This window comes from Nesoenas mayeri (assembly GCF_963082525.1).
Source record: "Nesoenas mayeri genome assembly, chromosome: 1".
In the NCBI taxonomy this organism is placed as follows: Eukaryota; Metazoa; Chordata; class Aves; order Columbiformes; family Columbidae; genus Nesoenas; species Nesoenas mayeri.
This window is the reverse complement of record NC_137541.1, coordinates 78,481,112-78,507,851: the sequence shown is the minus strand read 5'-3', so window position 1 is coordinate 78,507,851 and position 26,740 is coordinate 78,481,112. Positions and strand designations below refer to the sequence as shown.

The 26,740-nt window shown below is 38.4% G+C and overlaps 1 protein-coding gene across 1 annotated transcript in view; it reads right to left on the bottom strand.

Annotated features, from left to right (window-relative positions):
• Positions 1-23,111, bottom strand: part of LOC308039840 (uncharacterized protein) — a gene marked incomplete at both ends in the record, with an annotated part of 51,190 nt that extends 28,079 nt beyond the window's left edge. The window contains 14 exons of the mRNA XM_080343547.1: positions 6,649-6,787; positions 7,679-7,796; positions 8,349-8,413; positions 8,971-9,155; positions 10,219-10,384; positions 11,895-12,090; positions 13,649-13,813; positions 14,834-15,079; positions 15,566-15,664; positions 15,953-16,099; positions 18,728-18,834; positions 19,746-19,878; positions 21,807-21,948; positions 23,052-23,111. Of these exons, the coding sequence (XP_080199673.1) occupies positions 6,649-6,787; positions 7,679-7,796; positions 8,349-8,413; positions 8,971-9,155; positions 10,219-10,384; positions 11,895-12,090; positions 13,649-13,813; positions 14,834-15,079; positions 15,566-15,664; positions 15,953-16,099; positions 18,728-18,834; positions 19,746-19,878; positions 21,807-21,948; positions 23,052-23,111 (1,968 nt within the window). The remainder of the gene's footprint in view (positions 1-6,648; positions 6,788-7,678; positions 7,797-8,348; positions 8,414-8,970; positions 9,156-10,218; positions 10,385-11,894; positions 12,091-13,648; positions 13,814-14,833; positions 15,080-15,565; positions 15,665-15,952; positions 16,100-18,727; positions 18,835-19,745; positions 19,879-21,806; positions 21,949-23,051) is intronic.
• Between the last annotated feature and the right edge of the window lie 3,629 nt (positions 23,112-26,740).

Genomic DNA, 26,740 nt, shown 5'->3' with positions numbered 1-26,740 from the left:
TGCTGCAATCTGAGGGGACCAAGGCCAACCCATCTCACTGTAGGACATGCTGGCATCTGCCAAAGCCTCTAGAGAGAAACAGAGGTGTGTACCTGGTTACAAAGTCAAAAGCAAAAAAGAAAAAGGTTGCCAAGCACATTATTATAACTTGCACAATCCTCTAGGCTGATGCATGTTTCCTTCCATAGAGTTGTCTGGATTATGGGATTATTCCAGCATACATTGCACTTGCTAAATGTTCTGCATGGGTATTAATCCCTGGTTTATGACTGACTGCCTACAGTCTGATCCCTACAGCAATTCCTATCTTCTGCCTGTCATCCTGTACTGCATAAATGCTGAGTGAGGGCCACTGCATATCCTGGAGTTATCTGTATCCCTCCTGACCCTCCTGGTACCTCTTCTCCTGCCTGTTTGGTTTTTTAAACTAAAGGCATATCCAGACTAACCTTCCTGTCACTTTATTTAAAGAAGATATTGCTTAATGAGTTTGGAGCACTGATGGCTCAGCTGTCATTTTTGGGCATTCAGGCCTCTGAATTTCACAGAGTAATTCCCTATCAGTCATCTCCACATCTGGAAGACTGATTGAGCTGCAACCCAGTTGTGTGAAAACACACATATCAGAAAAGTGTGAGTAAAAAAAGGTATCAGTTATACCAGCTACACTGAATGATTGCAATAGCTCACCCTCAGTACTAAAGCCACCTAAATATATGGCAGAAGGGTTCCTTTGTGATATGGATTTTTTGGGGGATTTATCAGCCCATAGTACTGAAGCAAAACAGGCTTCCCACACCTACCACACTCTTCATCTCTCCAGACATTTACTGAAGTCATAATTCTTTTTTAACAAAATCACTGTGTGCTGCCATGGAAGTGTGTGGTAGCAAGTTCACAATGTTCATACAGAAATAAAATTTGGAGAAACCTAAGCTCATCTCTACATTAGCCTTTGCTAATAAAAGAAAAAACTAAACTGGACCTAAAGGTCTGTGATTGTGAGGAAAGTTCAACTACATCCAACCTCTACTGCTCAGGCTTTGTCTGACCTGAAAACACAGCATGATAAATTAACAGAGAAAGCTGGAAACAATGAGTAGTTTTGTGTTTGGTTTATTTGAACTTAGAAATAACTTCTCTAGCACCCAAGACAACATTTCAGACTCCTACATATAAATAAGTAAAATGAAAAGAGAAATCCCTTGGCAAACTCTGTTAAATTGTAATTCCTGAAAAATAACTGAGAGCATAAACAATAAAAGTTGTCTATGTGTCTGTGTGCATGCTTATGTATATATGTACATATACCTTTTATAGGAATAATCCTGCAAGCTTCTGGTCACAGGAGGAAGTAAGTCACAAACCTGCAGCAGCAGCAACATTAAAAATGCTGCTATCCTATTATTCAGATTCACCAGGAGGAACATTCAGAGTTATAATGAAGTATGAGGTAGAAAAGTATAGAAGGAGGGGGAGGGGGGGGCAGGAAGGCAAAAAAGCAGGGATCATGCTCTCTTGGAATATTTTTAAATTCTGGAAATTTCTGCAGAAACTTAAGCCTTTATACACAGAAGCTTTCTTGAGATTAGTTTGCTACCTACAAAAGAAAAAAATCATCATGTGCCAGACAGCTGCAGTTGCTTGCACTCTGGCCTTCCAAAGAGCTGCCTGGAAACAATAGTAACAGCAAAGGTACAGCATGAACTGGACAACTTTGTGTTTCATTAACCTCACATGAGAAGTTTGATTTTTTCAGAGCCTGTTTTGGAACGATTAAAGTAATAACATTATAAGCTAGGGAGCTTTTACAGGGGTTCAAGACCTTTTATAGAAGCCACATCTTTGTAATGAACTTTTTCTTTTACACCACCATTTTCCACCTGTAATTGGCTTTCTGCCCTGCAAGTGGGGACCTTCCTCAAACACTGCCCAAGCTATGAGGATCCAGCAAGCTGCCACCTACAGTTGTGTGCATGTCTGCCCTGAACTAACCACGTTTGCACTCCCTAAGTACCTCTCTTGGAAAGAAACAGGTACACATCAACTTGCTTCTGGCATGGAGGTACCCAATGGGCTCCTCTTGAAGGTAAACTGGGCATTGTGACACCTAAGATTTCACCTTCTAAAGGGATCTACTATTTTTTGTCCTGTGATTTAAGAAATCTGTGCCCTTGACTCCCCGAACAAAGCGAGAGAGCGGCAATTAGCTGGTCATGTTCCACATTCTCAGAGCAAGTCCTAAACAATGAAAGTTGAAAATCCCAACCAGCATAACTGGGAACACTTTATGCCTTACTAAGAAAGGAAAAGATTAACAACAATTCTGTAAAAAAAAGGCAGTAGTAGCCAAGAACTTGTTGCTGGATATATCCAGTTTTTATCGCATGACCAAACTTACATAAAGCAATTTGGCTTTTTTGCATACCAAATCCCACCCCAGGTATGCTCATGGTGTTCCTCTCTTCACATCCACAGGCTGAATTAGCTCCTGTACACTGAGGCTTGCTTGGATGAGAAGAGCCTGTAGGGAGGAGTTACCTGCAAAAACTCAACTTGAGACAGAATACAGAACACAGATACAGAACACAGATACAGAATACAGATACAGTATCAGCCTTCTGTTTGCTGTAATTGAAAAGGCTGGAAAAAAAAAAGTGAACTGCCCATAATACTTGTTCAAAACTGTAATGCTCATGTGTTCAGAGCTACACACGTTAACATAGTATGTTTGTATCACAAACAAAAAACCAGCATCCTTATCATAAATCAGACAGTTACACCCTCAGCCAAATCCTTGTGTAATGATGCGGCTTTGGTCAACACATCTTCCCTTATACCCACTGATTAAAATCAACTTGCCAGGCAACATTTTTTCCTCCCAAATGAGTAATTTCCTGAAAAAAAAAAAAAAAAAAATCATAGCTCGAACAATATGCATAATAAGAAGTTTTTAATCATGCATCAATAATAGGTTTCAATCCTTAAAAGTGAGAAGCAGTGGTTAAACAATGAAGTTTATACAAGACCCAGAATTTCTTAGGATTTACATAAAACTGCTAATAATTACTTGTAAAATATCAACAGACTTGGAAAGAAAGTAGATGATGAAATTAAAAGTTGATACAGGAAAAATAATGTAAATAGTAAAAACAAACAAAACCCCACATACAACCACCACACAGATGTGCTTCTTAAAAAGCATTGCCATGAGATACTGAAGGCTTTATTTTTATTTCTTTGAAAATGATGGCTCAGGACCAGACCATGGTCAAAAAAATCCAATAGAGCATCAGGTATCATTACAAAAGGCACTGTGTACAAAATGCCAGATGAAGACGTGTGCGCAGTTTGAGTACCATTACCTTTAAAATATCTTCAGGATGGTTGCACTGGTCACATTGCCAGTAAAACACCAAGTGTCTTTATCTCCGTGTCTGGCAGCATCTGCATCCAGGCACCAGCACCTAGCTCCCCCCTTGGTAGGCTTAAGGATTAAAATTCAACTCATGGGCACCCTTCACTGAGTTGAAACTTCATTGACAAAGAAACGTGGTTGATTTTATTATGATAACCATATGCTTGGCTCTCAGACACTCAGAAGATAAACTTACCACACATTTTTATTAATTTTATATTGGACTTCTTCTACTCAAATATTCATATACTACTGCTTGATAAAAAACTTTACACCTACTGTTACCTCTATTGGCATTATTTGATTTGTGGCTTGTGCTACCCACAATGCTGTTGCAAGTCTCAGTGCTTGAAACATCAGACAAGGATCAGCCCAGATTGTCAAGCACAGTGAATATCATCTGAGTACCTACTGTAACCTACAGCAAGCAGCTTCTGTTCAAGTGAGTGTGACAACAGGGTCAGTTTGGGGCTCAGTCTTTGAATGTCCCATGTCATCTACTTAAACAATGAACTTCATTAAGACCACACATTTTTAAGTTAAGCACATGCTTAAATGCTTTGCTGAATCAGGGTCAGCATACTCAAAACTTGGAAGGATCAAGTCTAAAGTTTGGCTTTACATTTGAAGGAATAGCTCCAAGACTATTATTTTAACCTCCCAACCTAATCCCAGGAATGTCTGTTGTACCAGACATGGCATACCATAAAGATTTTATGACAATTACTTTGGAATGACCTGCACTCTCCATTTCCTGGTTTTGCTCTGGAGAAGCAATGTTCCCACCATAGGCTTATGCCAAGGAGCCTCTCTACCATTCCATCACCCAGCTAGCACTATGCTGATAAACAGACTGAGTAGCAGGCTAATGATTTAAAAGTGTCTGGTGAAGGTGGTCTGTTTCATTGCTACATTCTGAAGCAGATGAACTGGAACAATTAAAAAGAAAGTTAAAGTATCTACTAAAATGCTAAATTTAAACTTGAAAACTTTCCTATCTGCTTCCTTCTATTTCAAAATACAGTAAGTTAACTAGACCTTACTCTTTGGCAGTGGCCCATTTAAACAGCACAGATTTGCCTACCTAACAAAGCCCTTTTGTTTCCTACAGCTGTGAAACTTCAGTGCACTGTAACTTGTCACATTTCCCAGGTTACCTTGGCACCGAACTGTGACTAAATGCCTGCAAAAGATTTTAACTCTAGCTATGGAAGAATATAATACCTGTAAGGAAGAATGATGGCTTTCAGTAAGTGGTCCATGGTAGTAAGAACAATACTGAAAATCAGCTGTGCTTCAAATGTTCACGGAACTTCTGGAAAACCTGTCGCTTCATAGAGAACTGCACTCTCTGCTCTGCTCTGACACAAGCTGCATCATGTTTGCTTATTGTTTTATTCCCCTTCCTCACTTTATACCTGTTCAGCTCTATCATCCAGTGCAAAGGGAGGAAGGAACTGTAACATATCTTTTCAAAAGAACTAATTGTGAGGATCTCCTGTATTTGAAAAAACTTTAAATTCTGGAGCTGAGTTCTTACAATGTGGGAAGAAATGGATCTTTTGTCATTGATTTCATGGTGGCAAGAAGCAAATCCAAGCATATACACATAAGGTGTTACTAAGACACCTTAAAGTAAAACAGAATATAACTTAACTAATGTAACTACTTTAGGGAAATATCCTTCCCTTTTTTCCATAGCTGCAGACGGTCTCAGATGGATAAAACAGGAGTAGGTCTGCATCATACAGATTAAATGGGTAGGAAACATTTGTAAGTGCTGGAGCATTGGTCTATAATGTAGTTCCAGAAGCTCCCTTCATTCCTTATGCAGAAGGGAGTAATAATCAGGAGGGTTGTTTTTTTATTATTTCCAACAGCTGTAATTAAAAGGCTTGAGAAGTTATTGCATGGTCACCTGCAGACAGACCTAAATACAAGGCAGTTCCAGTCTAGAAGCTAAACATGGATGCACTATATTCAATCAAAGATACACTTGGTGTGACCTATACCCTTATCATCAGGGGTTTCTGCATGTTTTGTTTTTGTTTTTTCCCTGAGACATTCTGAGTCTTTTCCTGAGATACTTAAGCCATCCTAGGGCAACAGCTCACTGTCAGCAAACCCCAAATGGATACTACATTCATTGTAGTATCACGTCTGAGAGAAATAAAAGTTGGACAAAGATCAGGAAGAGCACATGGATGATTATGGTTATGTACCATTCAAAAATAATTTGACAAGACATGAGAAGGTATACAATTTAGCAGACAGCAATATGATAGGCAAAATGCTCACAAGTATAATTCTATCATACTCAATGTATGAGTTATTCCCCTCTTGAGTGAATGCAACTGAAGTAACAAATCCTGATACTTTTCCTTGTCCATGCTCTATTTACACCTTAAAACATTTCCATAATAATGCATTTTTAATTATTTTTTCTTTCTTCCTTTTTTTTTTTTTTGTTTTAAATTTATTATTGTTACCACAGCACCCAGGCTATGTCATAAACCAGGCTGCCAATATATTGACCACCTACACCAGGGGTGTCAAACTCATTTTCACCGGGGGCCATATCAGCCTCGTGGTTGCCTTCAAAGGGCATGTAGGAGTAGTTACATTTATACAGTCCTAAAATTACATTCAGCCCTTTGAAGGCATCCACGAGGCTGATGTGGTCCTTGGTGAAAATGAGTTTGACATCCCTGATCTACTCTGTGCAAAATAACAAACAGCCCCTGCCGGAAAGGACTAATAGTATAATTAAATAACCTTATGGAAAAGTCAGGCCCAAAGAAGTTACAAATCCTGTCTGCAGTCAATGAGAGATGCTATGGTGGAAGCCATTGGAGAATTACAGCTTGAAATCTGTCATCACTGGAGTCAGTTGCAAAACTGTCCGTATCTTCAGTGAAACCAGGACTGAAAACATATGTTTCTTCTTCATAGACCTTTGCTCAGACAACTCAAATCCATCATGTCATAAGTTTTCATATGTCTACTCCTTGTTCTTTTGCACCAAACATATTTTTCCTATAACCTCTGTTTATGAACTGATACTTATATAATATAATTAGGGTACAACTAGATGTAATTCTATTAATCTCTGTCTAAGTGTTCACTACTTAAAGTATGAAATCTTTTACAAGGATATATCCAAAATTTATACTGCAAGGATTTTTCACAATATGTCCTGCTTTGAAATGCTATTTCAATGCTGCTTGTACTTTATCCTGCATTTCTACTGGTGCATTCAGTAAGACTTGTTTTTCAGATTTAAGTTTCTTCTTTAAAATTAGGAGAACTAGTGCACTTGGGATATAGGACACTCCACGTAATACTGCTGGCAGGCCAAGATAGAGCCACCTGAAATAAAGGATGCATGTCATTAAATTTATAATTAATTTAAAAATATCAAAACTATTCAGCATACATTGTTTCATGACAGTTGCCCAGCTGCTCTAAAGGTTGTGCCCTGATCCTTTTGGATCTCATAAAAGAGGAATTAATATGAGAATGGAGAATATGTCAGGTTCAGCGAAATGGCTATTTACGTCACTCAGGTTCAGGCAACTAATTTAGCCAGTGAAGGTAGCCAACTGATACCCTTGTGGCTTTCTCCTCAGGGGGAGGAGACAGCCCTGAAAAGGGCAGCTCAGACCACCTGAGTAAAACTTCTGGGCATTCATGAGCTGTGATTCTTCTTCCAAACCATCCTCAACACAGTATTAAAAGATATCAGCCTAAGACCATTAGTTCAACAAGACTTTTGTTGAAAATTGCCACAGTGCTCCTTGAAGGACTACAAAAGCATGAAGCACAGTATGCCAGGCCAATTTCCTACTTAGGTAACCATATCTTATCTATAAATTTCTCCTATATTTGAATTCAAGTACTATTTCAACCATTTTCTGCTCAAATATATTGCATAGTCAGCCATTAAACATCTGACATTTTTCTGACAAGGGCTTACTGCTTTAATTTTTTTTTAATCAGAATTCAGTGTTTTAAGGTCTGTTCTGATGAAAGGCCACTAGTGAATGTAATTATGGCACCAAACATTTCTGTTTAAAAGATGTTCCAACATCTGTGGCAAACATTCCACTTGACAAATAAGGCCAATGCCAAAGTGTCGTGTCAAATCTCTAACTCAGGAGCAGTTTGTCTACTAGGAAAAGATAAAGACCATACAATTATATCTCTTTGTTTGTAATAAAACAGTAGGAAGGAGAAATGAAAATAAAGTAGAAAATATACCTGTATGTGACAATGTCATACATCCTACATGCTCCTTCTCCACCACAAGTCACGGTACCCCACTTCAAGCAAGTAGTATCTATCAAGGCTCCAAAATAAATGGGAGATGGAATTCCAGCTACAAAGGATATTAGCAACATTTTTGTGAATAGCGTACTTTTTCTAATTAGCAGATACACTAATAGAATCTATGCTATTTCTCACCTACTCCATCTGTCCTGTCCTCTTGCAGCATGAACTAGGTTCTCTGTATTTCTTATGTTCTTTTCTTCCTTATCTACTTACCCTCAACAAAGATTTTCTTTCCTGTTGCCTGTTTAGTGATATATACATGCTACAATATGGACTGTGATTCCTATTCAAAATTCAATGTTTCATCAGTGAGAGTGAGTGTTGTGTTCAATAAACATATAACAAGAGTGAAGGAATGCAAAATGCCGTTCAAACAGCAGATATAGTCACCCTATTACCTAGTATAAAAAAATGCAAACTGAAAGCCATTCTAATTTGTCATGCTGACTAGATCTGTAAAAAACCACCAAATTCTTCCTGATCAAAGGCACTCTGTGGAATTGCACTCCTGTGCCACACCCACAGCCCTGATGTGATCCTTATCTAACCCTAGATCAGACCTAACTGTGCTTCTGAAGTGTGTTAGAGCTTTTCTTACCAAATACTCTTGAAGCTAGTCCATGGATACCCATTCCAAATGACTTTTCTTCAGGCTTTAGAGACCTATATGATAATTACATTGTACATAAATTATTAGAGGTGACATTAATACAAAATGTTTACCTTTTTTTTTTTTTTTTCAAACTCTTAATCACAATAGGCCCAAACCATTCTAATTAGAGTGCTGGTTGAAAGAGTTGATTATCCTTGTTAGGCGAAGTTTACTGGAGTTCCTTAACTAAGACTGCCAAATCACAAAAGAAAAAGCTATTGTCCCAGTATGTTTCACTTGGACTGGGGCCAGCAAAAAGTGCAAGACAGTTGTGTCTTAATCAATGTCATGTTGATGGGATCAATAAACACATGGGTATCACACACATCTCAATATCTCAGTGCACTGACTCAGCAGTCCTACACTAATTCAGAGTACAGCTGATAGCCAGAAGTAACAACTGGTTGTGAAGCTGGCACAACACTAAACCTTAACACAACACAGAAATAACATAAGATCTTTCTATTCTTCCTCCTTCGATACACAAACTAACACACTTTTAATTCCTGTGGGTGTTTGACTTCAGAATAAAAAGTTCAGTAGATTTCTTAAGAGTATTTTACTGTACCTTATTAAGACCATGTACCCAGGCATGGCTGCTAAGGAATAAATGAAGCTGCAGACTAATGACAATACTAAAAAATAATGAAGCATCTTGTCACAGTGTTCTCCTCCATCACACTGGCCCAGAACTGCAGAGACATTTTGAGATGAAAACCCTGAGGCTGCAACACAGGTGCAGTTTTCAAATACCTGTCAAAAGAGTATTTTAATCACACAGACTTGTCAAAACTCACAGATTGAGTGTGAAACTCGCACAGTTGACACCTAGCTTACTCTCTCCTGCACTTGAGCATGTTACACATGTGCAGCACTGCACTGCAGACCCTCTCCCAGTCTGCCAGGCACAGGTCCAACCATTGCCTATATGAGACACGTAGAGTTAGCAGGAGAGAGCTGTGATCCTGTTATGCAGCTGGGACTGTGCCTCTGCGTCCTTGCAGAAGCTGTGATTAAGAGAGCCCTCATATTTCCCAGCTCAGCCTGGTTATGTGGTCTTTCCAGTGCCAATAGGCCTGACCCACCTTTTCATAATCTAGCGTGTGGTCTTTCATATGCCAAAAGAGAAGAAACCAGAGATGTTTGGTTGAGGCTGGGTTGCAATTTTCTCACTCAAACACATGCTTCTAATAAAATCATTGAGCTATTGCCAGAAGAAGGGCTTTCAAATGTAAGTCAAGGTGAACAAGGGCATCAGTGTCTGGCTCTTACTATCATCATCTAATATTTCTCTAAAATATTTGTAAAGTACAGGGGCTTTCTCAAATCTGTATAATTTGAGGTTTTATTTAATTGATTATTTTTAATGAGTTTCGGTCTAATTAGAACTTATCATTTTTAATGAAAAATGTATTATTAATTAAGATCATAAAAGTTCTACAATACCTGGTTACTTGTTTAAATCTATACGTCAAAAGAGATCATTAAGTCCATGCTATAGAATTTCATTTTGGCTGAAATGTTCTTGTGTACTCAGGTTACCAAGTGGCAACACCTTGAGAAGAATTTCTCACTCCATTTTGAGCTTTTAAGATTCCTTTAATTATTAGAAGAAAAGGAGGCTTCTTCATTATACTGTTTAATTTAAACTTAAACTAATTTTCATATTTAGTTTGGAATTTATGTTGCCATTCAATGAATTTGTCCAACTCTGTTTATCACCTTATACGTATGGATGTTTCCCACCCTATATTGATATCGATATTTCTCACCTATCATACTTCACAGTTATGGCACAGTAAAATGTATGCATTACCATACTTTTTCCAGTTCCTCTTGAGGCTTTACACCCAGCAAGACAAGGTGATACATAAGTGATTCCATTGTTGCCACAAACAGGGTCCCATATTTTCAGTGGACAATCACAATCCATGTTGCAGCCAGCAAGTAGAGTATTTTCTTCATATGAAACTTGCTCTATTCTGAAATAGATTTAGAAGATTAATAAATGGTTCAGTAATTAAATACCTACAGTAACTCTTTGCAATGCTTACGATTCTACTCTAGCTCAAGTGTTGATCCAGGTCTTAATCCTACATGCTCCTATCCTGGAGTCATTAATTTCTATATTTCTACAGGATATTATATTGTAATATATTATATTATATTATATTATATTATATTAATCATATTATATTTATATTATCAATTCATAGATAGGTATGCATACCCTACAGTATTTTTCACATCTATGGCATGTATGTTCTTGATTGTCTATAAGCATTACATCTATACCTATATGTGCATTTTATAAACACACAATCCCTCCCAATGATTAATGGCAACCTTCAAATCATGAAACTGTGGATGAAATACCCTCTGATAACTTGATGGCAATCAAATTCCAGTAAACCTGTGTGATATAAAGAGGTTTGTCCCTCTGTAATTCTGATTTTGCATTCATGTATGCCTAACTTGATCAACAACTTTTTATTTTTACCCTCAGTTACATTACTTGAATATATGATTAGATGAGTAAAAGAATTAATATGGACATGCAATTGCATGAGTCTTGATGTTAATGTTTTTTGAATACACTTTATTGTTTAAAACAGTTGCTGGTTTGACTGAAATCTAGTTAATTTTCCTTCATGCAGTTAGAAAACTTTCTTTTTTATAGCTAGCATGGTCATTATTTGGACTTAGTTTGAGAACAAGAGATAACACTCTTGGGCAGAGTCAATGTTTTTAATTGTTCTGGTCTGAGAGCCAAGAATGGTTGGGAGTGCTCTGTCCACAGGTGTGAGGCAGCGGGGAAGGAGGGCATGGATGGGGCAGAGCTTCACTGACAGCCAGAGTGGTCAATGGGAATATTCCATTCCATTAGCGTCACACTGCATATTTAAGCTGTTGGGATCTTCTGGTTAACTTTTTTCTCATTTGGTCAAAGCTGGGATGCAGACCCCTTGTGGGGAGTTCTCTCTGGGGGTTTCTTTGGTTTGGCCTTTTGTCATCCTGCTATTTGCAGAGGCCTCTGGGCCTTTCTGCCTTTTTATCTCTTTTTTTTTTTCTCTGGGATCAGCTGTTCAGAACCAGGTGCTGCTGCCTGGGACTGGCTGCTGAGTGCCAATGGAGATTGTGAGGAATTGCATTATCTTTTATTTTATGTTCTGTTTGTATTTTGTATCTATATTTACTAGTAGTATATTAGTATTTTGTTATTTTATTAAACTGTGTTTATCTCAATCTAAGTTTCTCCCTTCCCTTGTTTTTCTCCCTTATTCAGGAGTGAGGGAGTGGCTATCTTGGTTATATTGCTAGCTTGGGATAGCAGAAGATAGACCTACTCTCTCATGTAAGTAAAAAGCATTGGGAATTTAGATCATTAAACTAAAATATTGCAAAGCTATTAAATCTCTGTCTGATCCTTGACAAAAAAAAATAATTTCAGTGTCTTAAGAGTGAAGTCCTCTTGTGTCTTAAAGATCGTACCCTTTGTAGGAAACTGTTAGGCCAGCAACTGGTGAAGTATCACAGACAGTCCAATAGGCAGCAAAGTAGAGAAGATATTCCAGTAAAGATACCCAAAATGCTATGTTCGCAGCCTGATAGATATTCATCTTGAATTTCTTCATTAGTAAGCCTCCAAAAAAATACCCAATGCATATAACCGGTAAGTTGTAAACACCTATTTAAAAAAGTGAAACTTTCATGTTAAAATAAAGGAGATAAACAAAGCTACTCATAAGGGAAGGCTGTGTTTGGCAAAGACTCACATAGTGCCTGTGACTGAATAATATAACCACATTCAGAAATGGATCTCCACTAGTTCTCTTGCACATCCAAAACCTCTGCCAAAGCCAGCGGGGGGGAGGGGAGGGGAGGGATAGGGGAGGGGAGGGGAGGGGAGGGGAGGGGAGGGGAGGGGAGGGGAGGGGAGGGGAGGGGAGGAAGAGGGAGAGGGAGAGGGAGCGGGAGAGGGAGAGGGAGAGGGAGAGGGAGAGGGAGAGGGAGAGGGAGAGGGAGAGGGAGAGGGAGAGGGAGAGGGAGAGGGAGAGGAGAAGAGCTGGGTTTCAATACAGCCTTTGTAGCTGAGAGAGAAAATCAACAGGAAGATAAGCTAGTGGAGCACATCTTGGTGCACATTCAGCATCCCAAAAAGGAGGAACTGACTTTCAGTGTTGTTACAAGATTACTAAACATGCCTTCATGATTATTTGCTGTTTCATACTTTAATGAAGTAAAGACTGACTCAGAGATGTTTAGGAAGTAGTTTCACAGAAGCATCATATGGTTTGGTTAGCTTTGCTCAAGGCAATGCTGTTTCTCCAGCAATATTTGACTGTGGGTGGGCATATAGAATGTGATCAAAAGGGAAGACTATTAAACCTGAATTTGGATCCTCCCAATGTACCATATATTTCAATACAGAAAAATGTCTGAAAAACAGCTCAGCAGTGCACTGTCAATGCAACACATATGAGATGTATGATAGTTACATGCCTTCTGATGCTCAGCTTGGAAACACTGGTAACAGAGCAATAGTAATACTCAAAAGGTCTGGGACATACTGTGTGGCAGTTTTTAAAGAAAACAGTGCAGCTACTGTGCAAGATGAGCACTGAGTTAAGGAAAAGAAGCAAGATGATTCTTCTATAATGATTAAATAAATTCTAGTCTAATTAAGTTGCTAGAGTTAAACAAGGGAACAATGAGAATATAAGACATGATAAAGTGGAACCATAGAAAGACTCCTACAGTTTCAGGATATTTGCTCTGTGCTACAACTACTTGCCATTATCATTTCCTAGTGCATGAACATCTTGTTCTCACTCATTAAAAAAAAAAAAAAAAAAAAGACAAGCTAATAAAGAAGAGATTAAAAAAAAAAAGACAGCTATTTGGTCAGTGCTTTCCTTCAATGAAGTTCTGCATAGGTAAATTAGCATAACCTCTTTGAGATCAGTGGTACAAGTTTCGTATCAGCTGAACTTTCTGGGCCAATTCAAAAGATGGGAAGTAGATTATAAAATTCTGCACAGAAAAATACAAGATGCTTAGCAGAAAATGCATTTTCATTTAGAAACGCTTTGTAGTGTGCAATCTGTCATTTATAGAAGCATTTGATCTTAGTATATATATGTATATGTATACATGTGCACAGGAATATATATATAAAAATAGGGAGAATTTGCCTAGAGACATCTTTATTTGGTATAACAGAACAGAGCAAAATGCAAACGTACCAATTAGAAAGATGGCATCTGATGCAGATTTTCCAAACTGTTGTTCCAAGTATTTGGGCATGAAGGATATCATGCCATTGAAGGCATTGAACTGTAACACAGTTATGCATATAAATAACATATAAACTGAGTTGCAAAACAGAGCCTTGAGGAACGGGATGAAATCTGGAATGAAATAATGTAACGTGTTAGTGCGATGCTTCATGAAATTAATCACTCAGTGCTCAATGTGGCTGAGAGGGTAAGAGAAAAACAGAAATGGTCCTTAACTGGGTCAGATGTTGAAAATATGAGCTCTGAAGGGATTCTGGGGTACTAGGACCCACAGTCTGAGCTAAGAAACTTTTCTCACCAGAACAAGCCTTTATTGATGGATTCAGTTAAGGCTACATGGCAGCAGAGAAAGATGCCATGTTTATCACAATGAAGTTGCAATATCACTCTGAGCATGGTGAATTTGCAGGACTCAGCTTGAAACACCACGGAGAGGTGTTACTTTCTGAAGATAAAGATCCTGTCAAGTTGTCCTGAGCTGGCTATACAGAATCATGAGACTGCTCCGAAGAACATAGCCTTTGATATATTTTATCCATTTACATTCCCAACTAGTACAAAAAACTGAAGGAAAAAAACAGCTTCCTGCAAATGTAGAGATCTGAAAGACCACAGATGTGAATGTTGCCAACAGTAATACAAATAAATTTAGGTCAAATAGATCCTTGTTCAACAGCCATTAAATATTTATGAGAGACTTAAGCACCTGTCAATTCCCTTTTGTGGCTTTAAGTTTGACTCAAGGAATGCACAAGATTTGTGCTGGTTTTCTGCTTTTTTGCCCAGTGAATGTGGGGTAGAAGCAGCTAGTATCTGCAATATGTCCACATCTCACTGAGGTGTTGAAATTCTTCACCAGATTTCAGTACATTAACCCTCTAGCAGGAAGAAAAGATCCAGATCTGCATACACCTGAAATGCATGAAGGGGAAAGGAGTGAATTCATACCCTGGATCTATGCAATTAGCTTTCTTCCTCTGCAAGGAGCCGTTCTAGACCCCTGTGCAAATCCTTTGAACTACAGAGAGATGAAAAACAGAACATGCATTTCATACCTTGGACACACCTTTACTTAAAAAAATATACAGACATAGTTCACATCTTAAGGACTAAATTAAGGAAATAACATACAATGTAACTTGCCTTTAGCAATTTCATACATGGTCTGTTTGGCTTCATTTGTATCATTTTCTTGCAGTGTTACTAGACTATTTTTACTGGTGTCCTCAGGTTCCTTGGTTTCTCCTTCTTTCACAAGTGACTTGGGCAAAAACCAAAAAGGTATTCCTGCAAGAAGGTTCAGTGATGCACAAATCAAAATACCCAGCCACCAGGCTCCAACCCAGCGGGCATCAGTAGCTGTTATGGTAATGTCCTCTATTGAGAAAAAAAAAAAAAAAAAAAAAAAAGAGAAAATTTTTTATATTAATTCAGAAACATTCTTTGCTGTCACTGTGTGTTTTCATAGTCATCCCTGACATGTGATATATTAAAAGCCTTTTAAAGATTGTTAAAATGAGACTGATGGAAGAGAATAGTCTTCAGTCTTCTTTTCCAGTGTTGCTAATTTTCTGGTTAATTTCAGTGTTTTGCATTAAATTAATTCTAGTCCTTTCCTGTGTTAAGGCGAATGACACAATTGTTCATCAAATAATTTATATGCAGATTCATTTCTGTATGCGTGAATTCAGGCCTTTTATTGAATTTAATATTATACACAGATTTTTCATTCTAAAAGAAACACCAACAGACTCAGACAAACTTAAGACACCTCATGTTAGCAAGAAAACATCTTTTAGTGTTGATCAATACACCATCATGCCTACTGATTTAGATGTAAGATTTCATATATTCATCCATTACCTGCATCTACTGATCCCAGATCAACAAACAGTTGTGCACAGAATGATGCCAACAATAAACCAAGGAAGGGACCAGCTACGGTTGCTACCTGTAGACATCCTAAAGTATGAAAAGGACAAACCGTACTAAATTAGAACCTGGACATCAGAATTTCCCTGGAGTTATTATATATGTTTAAGACAGCTCTGCTGAATAAGCATTTGCACCTAAAAATGGACTCATTTCAACAAGTTAATCTCTAGTTACATTACAACATTATTATTTTGATGAGGCAATAATGTCTGCCTTTTCCTTTACTAGTCTGAAGTGAGTGATGATAACCCTCTTTGGCTTTCGTTTATATGTGTGTGTTTGGGGATGGGAGTTATCACAATAGGGTAGGTTTACCCAGGTAGAAAGGTGAATTCTCTGCTTTGGCAAAATCCTCCAAATATGAAATGCCTAAAGGCATGATGGGAGTTTCACCCATTCCTCGTACTATGTTTCCAACCATCACAAATATCCATAGCAAGGATCCAGGCTCTTTTTCACATTCTGTGAATAAAATAAGAAGCCAGAATTAATGTTTTAATTCCAACTCTTAATTGAATTCTAGAGACAAAGACTTGACTTAACTTCGGTTGGTAGGTCTGTCCTGTAAAACAGAGAAATAAGTAGTTGCGATATTTGAAAGACTTCAGAACTGAAAGAAGCTGTTGTACTTGCTGGAGTAGTTTAAATTCCTTCCCTTTCCATTGCCCAATCACCTGGCAGTCCAGCTATGACTTAGGCCCTTCCCTTTACCCATTTCCCTCATAAAAACTGCCATTTTCATGTCAGTGAAGAGAAGACAACCCCTGAACATAAGTGATGAAGGGATGAAAAATCATGCCTGACTAACCTGATCACCTTCTGTTATACAACAAAGTAAGTGTTTTTTACCTGCACCTCAGCAAAGCATTTGCCACTGTTTCTCATAGCCTTCTTCTAGACAAATTGATGAGATATTGACTGAATGGACAGTCTGAAAGATGGGTGGGAAATTGGCTCACACGCATGGTGATCAAAGGCTTTTACTTGGGTTGGCAGCTTGTCACAGGTGAGGTCCCTCTGGGACTGATACTGGTCCCCATGCTATTCAATACCATCATAAATGATCTGGATGATGGGATTTAAAGCACTGTCAAAAAGTTTGCTGATGACACCAAACAGGGTGGTAAGGTGGACACTTCAGGAACAAGAGCCATCTTACAGAGAGACCTGGACAGTCTGGAAGAGTGGGCTAGCAAAAACAGTATGAGCGTCTTTGAAATTCAGGAGTCTCTTGCAACGATTCAGGTAATTGTTGCATAAAGCCCATACATTGTCATTTGATTAAAAGAATATTGTCTGAAATAAACCAGAAGAGTTCCCGATTTCACAGTGAGGTGTCATCATTTGCTTACAAGAAAGCCATGTCAATGCAAAGATGTGGTGGCATTCTACCTTTGCATAGAATGAGATTTCTGAGCTTTCCAGCTTTTTTTGCTTTGATTCACACTGCTAGTTTCTGGTTTACTAATGTTCAAAAGTTTGCAGAAAAGCACATTGAGAGCAAATTGGTTTGTGTCTAAATCATTGGCTGTTTGCCAGTATCTTCAAACAACACTCTGTACAACAGTCCTCACCAACTGGAAACCCCAGCGTAGACCCTTACCTCAAAGTTCTGTTCTCTAGCACTACAGATTTTTGCCTTGCATATCAATGACCTCCCTCTCCAGAACTTTCATCTGTCCTGATGCTACTTGTTCAGGTATTGAATTTCTGGTTTGGGACATCTTGAGGACAATGCAGATTCTGATTTAGCAAATAATATACAAATTCTACCGTAATAGGCACCTGTCACCAAATGTAACAGAAGGGTTTTCTACCTCCATCGTACTCTGCAACTCAGAAGATAAGTGTTCCCCTGAGCAGCCACCCACTGGAACATAGCCTGCAATCTGCCCGTCTGGGTAGTGCTCTGAGGAAGTGTCTGACTATCCATGACCTTTCTATAATTCTCAAGCAAAATCAAGATCCACAATAATGTATCTGGCCAGCCTGCTGAATCTATCTGGGGATCTAGCTCTCATTTAGTCACAGTTATGCTGCCCTCCTGCATAACTCAGCAGAAGAATGCTGTGCTGGAGCACAATCCTGTTTGTCCCATATCAAGACAGTTATATCAGAAACTATTATGACCTTTAGTGCTTTCTTCCTCTCCCTGACCTTGGATTTCTTCATCCCATGCAGTCTGCTTCAGATTCCACTGTTGTCTGTGACCCACTTTGTCATGCTGAGACTTCTCAGTGCTGATTTATTAACAAATAAATGCTGGCTTTGTTAGCAGCAACTGATGGCTTTCCAAATGAAAGCATTACTGTTCAGAGATCAAGCCAGGATCTCCTCTGTCAAGGTCAGATTGTTGTCAGTAAACATGAGTGAAGCAATCCGCATGCAGATGTGATCAAATTCAAACCAGTTTTTGTATCACACAAGAGAGGGGCTCATAAGTACGAATGTCACAGTTTTGCTTGTCCATAAACTAATAGGGAAACAATCACCTTATCCAGATATAGTCATAGGCTTGAGGACCTGTGCTTAGTTGCTTCTGAGTTCTCTGACTTCATAGTACTTACTTTATATGCAGATCGCTAGTGCACATACATTTTTCAGTCTCCCAGCTAAGTTTCAGCCCAGTTTAAACTATTTTCTCTTTTCTCTAAAAAGAAGTGAGATCCACTTTTTTGCTCTATTTCTACTTCTCATTCTTTTATTTCTTGTGTGGTAGCACAAAATAGCATCCTGATGCCTTTTACCCATTGTCCAAATATATTTCCCACCTCCTTACAGTATTTCAAGTCAAAACCAGAAACTTCTCTGAGAATAACCTGGTGTTACATTTCACCAGAGCGAACTGACAGGGATGTTCACTGAGCTGTTCAGATACTATGAAAACTTTATGAAAAATAGCTACAGCTCTGGAGACACAGACTAAAGAAAAAAGGACAGGAAATTTTATGACCACTAGCTTTTAAGCTTGCAAGTAGTACTGATCTAAAGCAGAACCCTGAAGTAATTGCTAATGAGAATAAAATCCTATTTACTTAAAAACTATAAAAACTGAGGAAAAAGTATTAGTAGACATAGGAAGAGTCATACCTGTTGATGGTTCCTCTGTAGGTAAAGACAATAAGGTTTGATTAACAAAGCACAGAGGCATGACTGAAAAATTATCCTGTGATGAAATACTGCTTTCAATATGATATCTGTTTGAATCAGAGAAAAGCATGTATAGGTTAAGAAGAAATACATTAGAAATATCCAATAAATCTGTACTTTGGTAAAGAACTACCGATAAGAAGGGTTTGTAGCTATAGGAAGAAGGAAACCCACATCACAAGTTAAATGAGCCTCAGTAACATCAGGCTAGGAACAAAGGAACTGTAACACGGAATCAACCCAGTGTTTTACCCAGACTGTTATCTAGCCCCTAATATAATATTGTAACAGATGCTTCAGGAGAAGATGATGAAACAACCTAATGAAACACCCTGTATCACCTTCTCTCCTACTCTTCTTACATTCTAACCCCCTTTACACCCTGAGCAGAGAGTGCCACCAAGGCTGGCAGTCATATCACGTTGGGCATGACAAGATGAGAGGATTTTCTTTTCTCGAAAGATATTCCACTGATTGAAATATAGGCAAGCCTAAATTAGTATTTTGTTAAGACAAGCAAAAACGGAAAGGGGAAGGGGAGAGGGGAGAGGGGGAAGGGAAGGGAAGGGAAGGGAAGGGAAGGGAAGGGAAGGGAAGGGAAGGGAAGGGAAGGGAAGGGAAGGGAAGGGAAGGGAAGGGAAGGGAAGGGAAGGGAAGGGAAGGGAAGGGAAGGGAAGGGAAGGGAAGGGAAGGGAAGGGAAGGGAAGGGAAGGGAAGGGAAGGGAAGGGAAGGGAAGGTGCCCAGCAGAGGGGTGACTTTCCCTCAGGAAGTGATGGCTGACTTTTGAAGCAATCTCAGGAACAGAACAAAACAAAACGAAACAGGCTACTCTACAATTATCATACCCATGCTCAGCAATGTCTCTCTCAATAAGCAATATTATTTCAATGGCAAAAGTTATGGATTAAGGCAAGGTAAGGATCACAGAAGCTGCTGTGAGGTAAGCAAAATACTCACCTTCCAAACAGGAAATGAGGAAGTGATATCAAAAGACATCCAAGTGACATAATTGTGCAGCCCAAAGCAATTATTCTGGGTCTGTGAAGCTTAGCTCCAAAGTAACTCACAAATGCTATCAGCAGTAAGTTGCCTGCAAAAAGAACCGGGTTCATATTTACAAACCAAAGCATCCTTCAAAAGATGTAAAGTGCAATGCAAATTTGAGTAGATCTTGTTAGCTCAACATCTGGTACTTCTCTTGTCTTGTAAAAACTGTAACTAGACAGGGAACTGCCTAGATGATGAAGTAATTCCTTTCTATCTGTGACCTTTTTCTGGAAGAGTTACATCACGTGGAAAGAACGTGAAAATAGAAGACAGAATGCAGAAGAGATCATGGTGGAAAAGATTTTTGACTGCATCTATGTAGAGAAAAAAATTCCCACAATTTCACATAGACACCAGGCCCAGGTGCTGCAGAATAATTGCTGTTTTAGGATGTTATTCTCCTACGATATTTGGTTTTGCAAAGTGTGGGAAAATACAGAAGCATATGTGCAAGTGGTTCTGTACCAAAAATAATAAACACAAGATGATATACAGAGAAAAAGGGAATAATAAATTAATATCAATTTCAGTAGTAGTTTGAGAGGAATAAAAAAGTACAGATTTTTGTACCTAATATCATTTAAAAATACGAATGTGCTAAAAATCTTCATTCTCTTCTCCTCCACTTACACTTCACATCAGCTGAATTTCTCTACTCTTCATTTATTGATATGCAACTAGGAAAAGAATCAAGCTTCATGTTATGAATCAGGCCTCATAAAAATAATAATTTAGTAATCATACACCTACTAATTTTGTAATCGTTTTGTCAAAAGAACAAAATCGTGTCTCTGAGTGATGAGCATCATGCTCTGAAAGAAGATAACATCTTTTTTTATGTATGATTGCTAGACAGGCTATATTGAACCAGTGGTTTGAATGACACTTGAGGATGTACAATTACATGGTCTTAATAAGTTCCTTACATCTGTCACATACACTGACTCTTAATAATTTAAAATATTAATATGATTATTCACAGTTATTTTACCTCCTTGGAGATACGAATACCACAAGTGGTTACAGAAAAGTGCATATGAGAGGATAATTTATTTAAAATAATAAGCCATTTACACACCACATCATTAATCTTGGCCACTTCTTATTTCTTAAAGTCTCCTCCTTAGCAAAAGCAAGAATATATTCTGCATATTCTTTCTCTATCATAACTTGAGCTGCCCCATCAGGCTGCTTTGCAGGCAGCAGCACAATGTTGACAGTAATTTCTTCTTCTTGCACATATGGGAGACCAGGAAAAGGGGTAGAAGGAGCATTGTCTCCCCTCCCCATCAGTATATGAGCCTGTGCATACCATTTCCTCAGCTGAGCCAGGGATAATAAAGATTCATATTGTGACTTTAAGGATATGGAACACATTCTCTGAGGATCTTTATTCAGATGTGTCTGTAGCTATCAGGCCTTTTGTTTGCGTTTTTTTTTTTGAATGACATGACACAAGCTTGTCACTGATAGGCAAGGTAAGGGTCAATAAAAGCAGAATTGGAAACTTTCTTTACAGTTGTACAGATACAAAATCTTTAGATACTACTGAGTTTGCATAAGGAGACTATCCACTCCAACCAGCTGTGTGGTTATTGATTAAATGAACTGTAAAATGATAAATTTGAGCTTAAATTCAAACAAAATGTATAACATATTTCTGTTTTGTTCAGAAAGATTCAATACAAAGCTCATAAACTAGTTCTATTTTGTTAGTTGCTTTGTCCTGTCTTACAATAGTGCAAAAATCAGCTGAACCAGCTTTTAATGCTAAACGTCTTAATTTAAGCTGTCGTGTTAGTTTCCAAGACACTAAATATGTGAATACCAGTTGAATTGGCAGGATAAAGTTGGTTACTATCGTCACCACACAGTAATTGACAGATTGCTATGGACAGGAAAGTTATTAATACATGTTCAACCCACATATTATATTTTCAAATAATAAGAAATATTAAAATGAGTAATTACCAATTTCAAAGCTTCCATTAATGATGCCCACTAAAGAAGCCGGAATATTAAATTGCTTCTCTATCTGTGTGTACATGCTGTTCATGTAAGCACCAGACATCGTTTTACCCAGATACGCAAGTGATAGTGCCAGCAGAAATACCTAGGAAGGAAAGAGGAGAATGTATAGAGAATTCAGAATTATATCTTTAGAAATATTCTGCGTTTATTTCCCCCATCAAAGATGAGCTTCCAGGTGAAACAAGTGAACAGTTCTGTTCCACCTACGTATCTGTAAATCCCATCATCTATCCTTGTCCACAGAGTTATGGCTTCACTAAACCAAAAAAAAAAAATAAAAATTTTAAAAAATATTTTTAGTTCTTCACCTTTGATCAAGACCACCTTCAGAAACCTTAAGCCCCATTTCCCCAGCCAAGACAGGCACAGCACATCCTCTCCCACCGAGTGTCTGCTGCAAGATTGCCATCTGCAGGACTGCATAACGCCTGCAGCCAGACCAGTGTGCAAAGCTCTTTGCGTCCTTTGCTCTTCTGAGTGACAAACTACTTGAAGAATTAAGATCGTTTTCTTTGATCAAATTACTTCATCGAGTATGTACTCTCCCATCTCAGTAGAGCTCAAGAGCCCAGAACAAGTCATTTCAAACAGGAGCAAATAGTGTGTCCTTTTTACAAGAATCTAGTTAACAGTAAAAAAAATAAAGATGAATATATGCAATAGTATTCAAATGCCTTTAACTTCAGCATTCTTAATAAAAAATATTTATGAAATATCAATAGTATTTTAAAATACATCTGCTGCAAATGCGAAAAGTCATAAGTAATGTATTTGGGCTTTGAATTACTACTAAACCCAAGCTATTTTACAACCTTTTATTGAGCTTCTTGACAGCTTGAATAGTCTAGTTTACACCAACAGCTCATTTTTACTGCTATATCACAGTCCATAAGGCTCATTTCACAGGTTTAAGAAGGAATGGTAAACATTACACAAATTCAGAGGTGGAGCTTCAAAGGGGCAATCAAACATATAGCTCCAACACATCACAGAGTGTAAAGTACAGGGACACGAAAAGCAACACATGATTGTTTAGAAACTTGCTTGACCTCAGTTAAGACATTAAAGGTAAGGAAAGAGAGCTTATTCATTCATTTAGTCTAAACTGTAACTTCTACCAAACCACTATAAGTGCAAGCAATTACAGTTGTGTATTCATACAAAATTGCTAAAATATTTATGTACCTTCAGCTTGGAAAGGCAGCAGAATTTGTCCCCTGCATGTGGCTTCTCAGCGTCCTTCATGTTGCCTTTTTTAAATTGATCCCGATGTCTGAGTCTGTCCAATGACCCTTTTACAAGACAAAAGAAAAAAGAAAAATTGTTTCCCCATGTTTGCAAAACAATCAGATTCCTTCTAAGCTATTTGATATTTGAGCATCTTCCTTAAACAATTGCAGACTGGATTCCAACAAAAAGTACAAGCCTATACACTTTATTCTAATCAAGAAAATTTGACATGTGAATGTCAACAATGTAACAGCTAGATATTTCTCATCAAATGCGGAATGCTGTCAGCAGCGTACAACCAGTGAGCAAAGAACAGGGAAAGAAACATTCTGAGACCAAGCTAGTTCATCTGTAATACAGCTTTTCGGTCTTCCTCACAAGCCCTTGGTAGTCACCACTGTGGGAGACAGGACTACCAAGATGTATATGTTTGACTGACGTACACCTGTCTCCATGGCCTTTATTCACTATGCCTGTCCTTCCTAGACATAAAAAGGACATTGAGTTCTGCTCTGCATGTTCTATTGAGCCCTCCCCACTTCCACTGGCATCAAGGTAAACTTGCTAATTTTCATTGAAACTGTATTGGAGACTAATATCTTGGCACTAAAATTAGAAGGAGAAAAAATAAAACCAAACTCACTAGATCAAATTAAGTTCTAAATGGAAACAAACCAGACCTTGTTCTGCTTCCTCTCCCAAGACTGGAAAAAAAACATCCCTCTTTATTTGTCTGACTGCTTTTAGTCATCTCCATCTCGAGGGTTAGAGCTTCTGATAGTGCTAAGCCACCTGCTTTCTTACACATCTTTCATATTTGCCAAAAACGTGTACAAAGAAGGAGCAATATATTCTAGGAGCCTGGAATGTACTTACTTGTAAAAGCCCTTGCACATCTGAGGGTTAGCATGAGGACTTAAACAGGGAGAACACCAGTTTAAAGATTTCTCTATAAGGATTGCCATAAATGCATCATTAAATCAAGTTACTCAATACAGTTACCTCTGTCTGTTGGAGTAAGCTGAAGAAAACCAGGACAAGTCAGAGCCCTACCTTACAGTCAGGATGAATATGGGTGAATTTCCTCTTTTCCGTCTCAGATACACTTTTCAAGTGTGATCTTGTGGCACCTGCTCTTCTCTGTGTTTTCTACTTCACGGAGCCATGGTTGGAAGCAAGTTGAATTGCCTTTCACATTCTTCAACCCAACACTGCCCCAGGCAATCTCTTCAAACACTAATTTCTACAACTATGTTAATCTTCTCAAATGTGCTTATTAACTAACTTGATTTCTAGCAAATTCATGGTTATTAACTCCTTCCACAGCTACCTCTTCATTTTCAGTCTCTAAAAGTATATATTATTATAGCATTCCTGGAAATATTTACTTTACAATGAAGTGTAGGAAGTCTGCAACTCAGAAAATTAACTATTATATATAAATAATTTGCATTTCTGATTTGCTTAAAGATGCTTACACAAACTGTGTTGAATCACAGCACTAAACTGTGCTTATACAGCTATGTGCTTTCTTTGCAATCTGGTATAAAAGTTTATACCTCAGGGAATCATTTATGCTTGATCTTAATACTTCTTTATTCAGACTGTAGCCCACCTGTGATGCCAAATGATGAGCAAGAGAACAAAGATTGCAGTCCCTGATATCTGTCCTCTTCTGCTCCCAGTAGCTGGCAGTGGGATTCTGTCCCTCACTATACCAGTCCCTGCATTTCACTAACATACACAGGGAACATCATCTGGGTAATTACAGGTTTTCTTTTCTGGTGCTAAAAGAAACCTGCCAGCAACCTCTGCCCGCGTTTCTCTTAGGCCATCAGAAACATCACACCGTCCCTCATAAAACTGCAGGTAACAAAATGGCAATGTTTGCCTCTATTTACCTTCCCTCAAAGTATAAATCATCATAGAAGAAAATGCATTTCAATCCATTTGTTACTGGGAAGATCACTGAGGTTATAAATTGAATAACAAAATAAACAGAATTATTATTTCCAGCTGTGTTCCTGAGGGTCCTATCCCCAGCTTTAAAATATTTTTGTGGTCACACTTGGTTAATTGGAGCTGAAGCCAGCACAGACTAAGAGCCTAGATTATCAGAGATGTAGATGCATAATTCACTCAGCTCAGGTGCATTTAAATCCAGGTTAAAACACAGACTACCATTTCTGTGCCTAAAGATGAACCAATAGTGTTCCTACTCCCTTCTCCCATCTCCCTGCTCTCCATTGTGCATTCTTCTTGTTTCACCTTTCTTCCACACTTGGAATCTCAAGGCTCTTCTGCAAACTCATTAAACAGGCAGAAATGTAATGCAGCAAAAAGATTACTTTCCAAGTAGTGAGCTGATCTGGCCCACAGAATGGTTCAACAAGTGCCAGACCCACGTGAGCAAAAGAGCAGGAAAGTAAAGCCAAGAACGTGATAAGAGAAAGTAGGGTTGAAAGCAGAGTAGGAAAGGATGGAGAGTGAAATCTGCCCATTTGAGCACTAGTGATGTGTTACGTCACCTCAAATATTTGTGGAACTACAGTCTCAAGCCCTAACCTAAGCTGCCCAAGCCAGCACTAAACACAACTGGCCTCTTAGAATCAGCACAGCTATAAAGAAATTATCTCCTTCAGTGACCATCAATCAGTATCTTTTTAGCCAACAGCAAGAGGAGAGGAAGTAGTAAATTATGCTACTAGGTTATTCACTTTGTGACTAAGTTTTGTAACAAGCCACTTGAGGAATTTATGCAGGCCAGGTGAAACTATGTATTTATGGGAAAAAATTACCCCTGGGTTCTGGCTAACATACCAAACACCTACACTTGAATCCTGCTCATAAGCCTCCAATGTCCACTGAAATTTCAGGGAGGAGGTCACTTGAATCCCTCTTTACAGGATATTACTCCTTTCCCTTCTGCACTGAGTTTGGAACATATTTATAGCAGGCTAGGTTAGTTAGCAGTAACATCACAGTTGCCAATTCCAGCCATCACCACTACCAGACTACATTTCCACAGGCAACCAGAAAGACAGACAAGGGATCAGAAGAGTTGTTTCTAGAAGACAACCACTTTACACAGTGCACAAAGAACTAAAGCACATGGTGTGGGCAGTTTTAGTACAGGCTACCCCTACAAAGCAGATGCATGAAGTACAGCTGAGGTAATTTGGGCTGGATGAGGTTGGATTAAAAACAAAGCAGATACATCCTGTGTGGATCAAAACAGGCATATCCAGTGAGGCTGATGACGGTAGGTGGGTTAGCATCAAGAGGCACAAGTCTGGACCCCTTTGTCCTGCACAAACCCATAAATACATTTTTCAGTTTTAAACTACATTTCACCTTAGCTAACCAATAAAAAAGAGGGAAAAAAGCACACAAATATCTGGATTTAAATGTCTAGGAAGCAATATTCTGCAAGTTCCAAGGTGACATCCAATTTTCAATGTAAAATGCATCTTCCATTTAGCTCAGGTTAGTCATATGGATAAACTGATAAGTCCTTGTTTTGTTTACAAACAGGATTAAAAATCACATGAGGTAACCAAGCAGAGGGCAATTATAGTGTCAGAATTTTTGGCTACTTTATTTTTCCTGATGCAAAAAGCATTTTGAAATCCTGTTTTACTAGG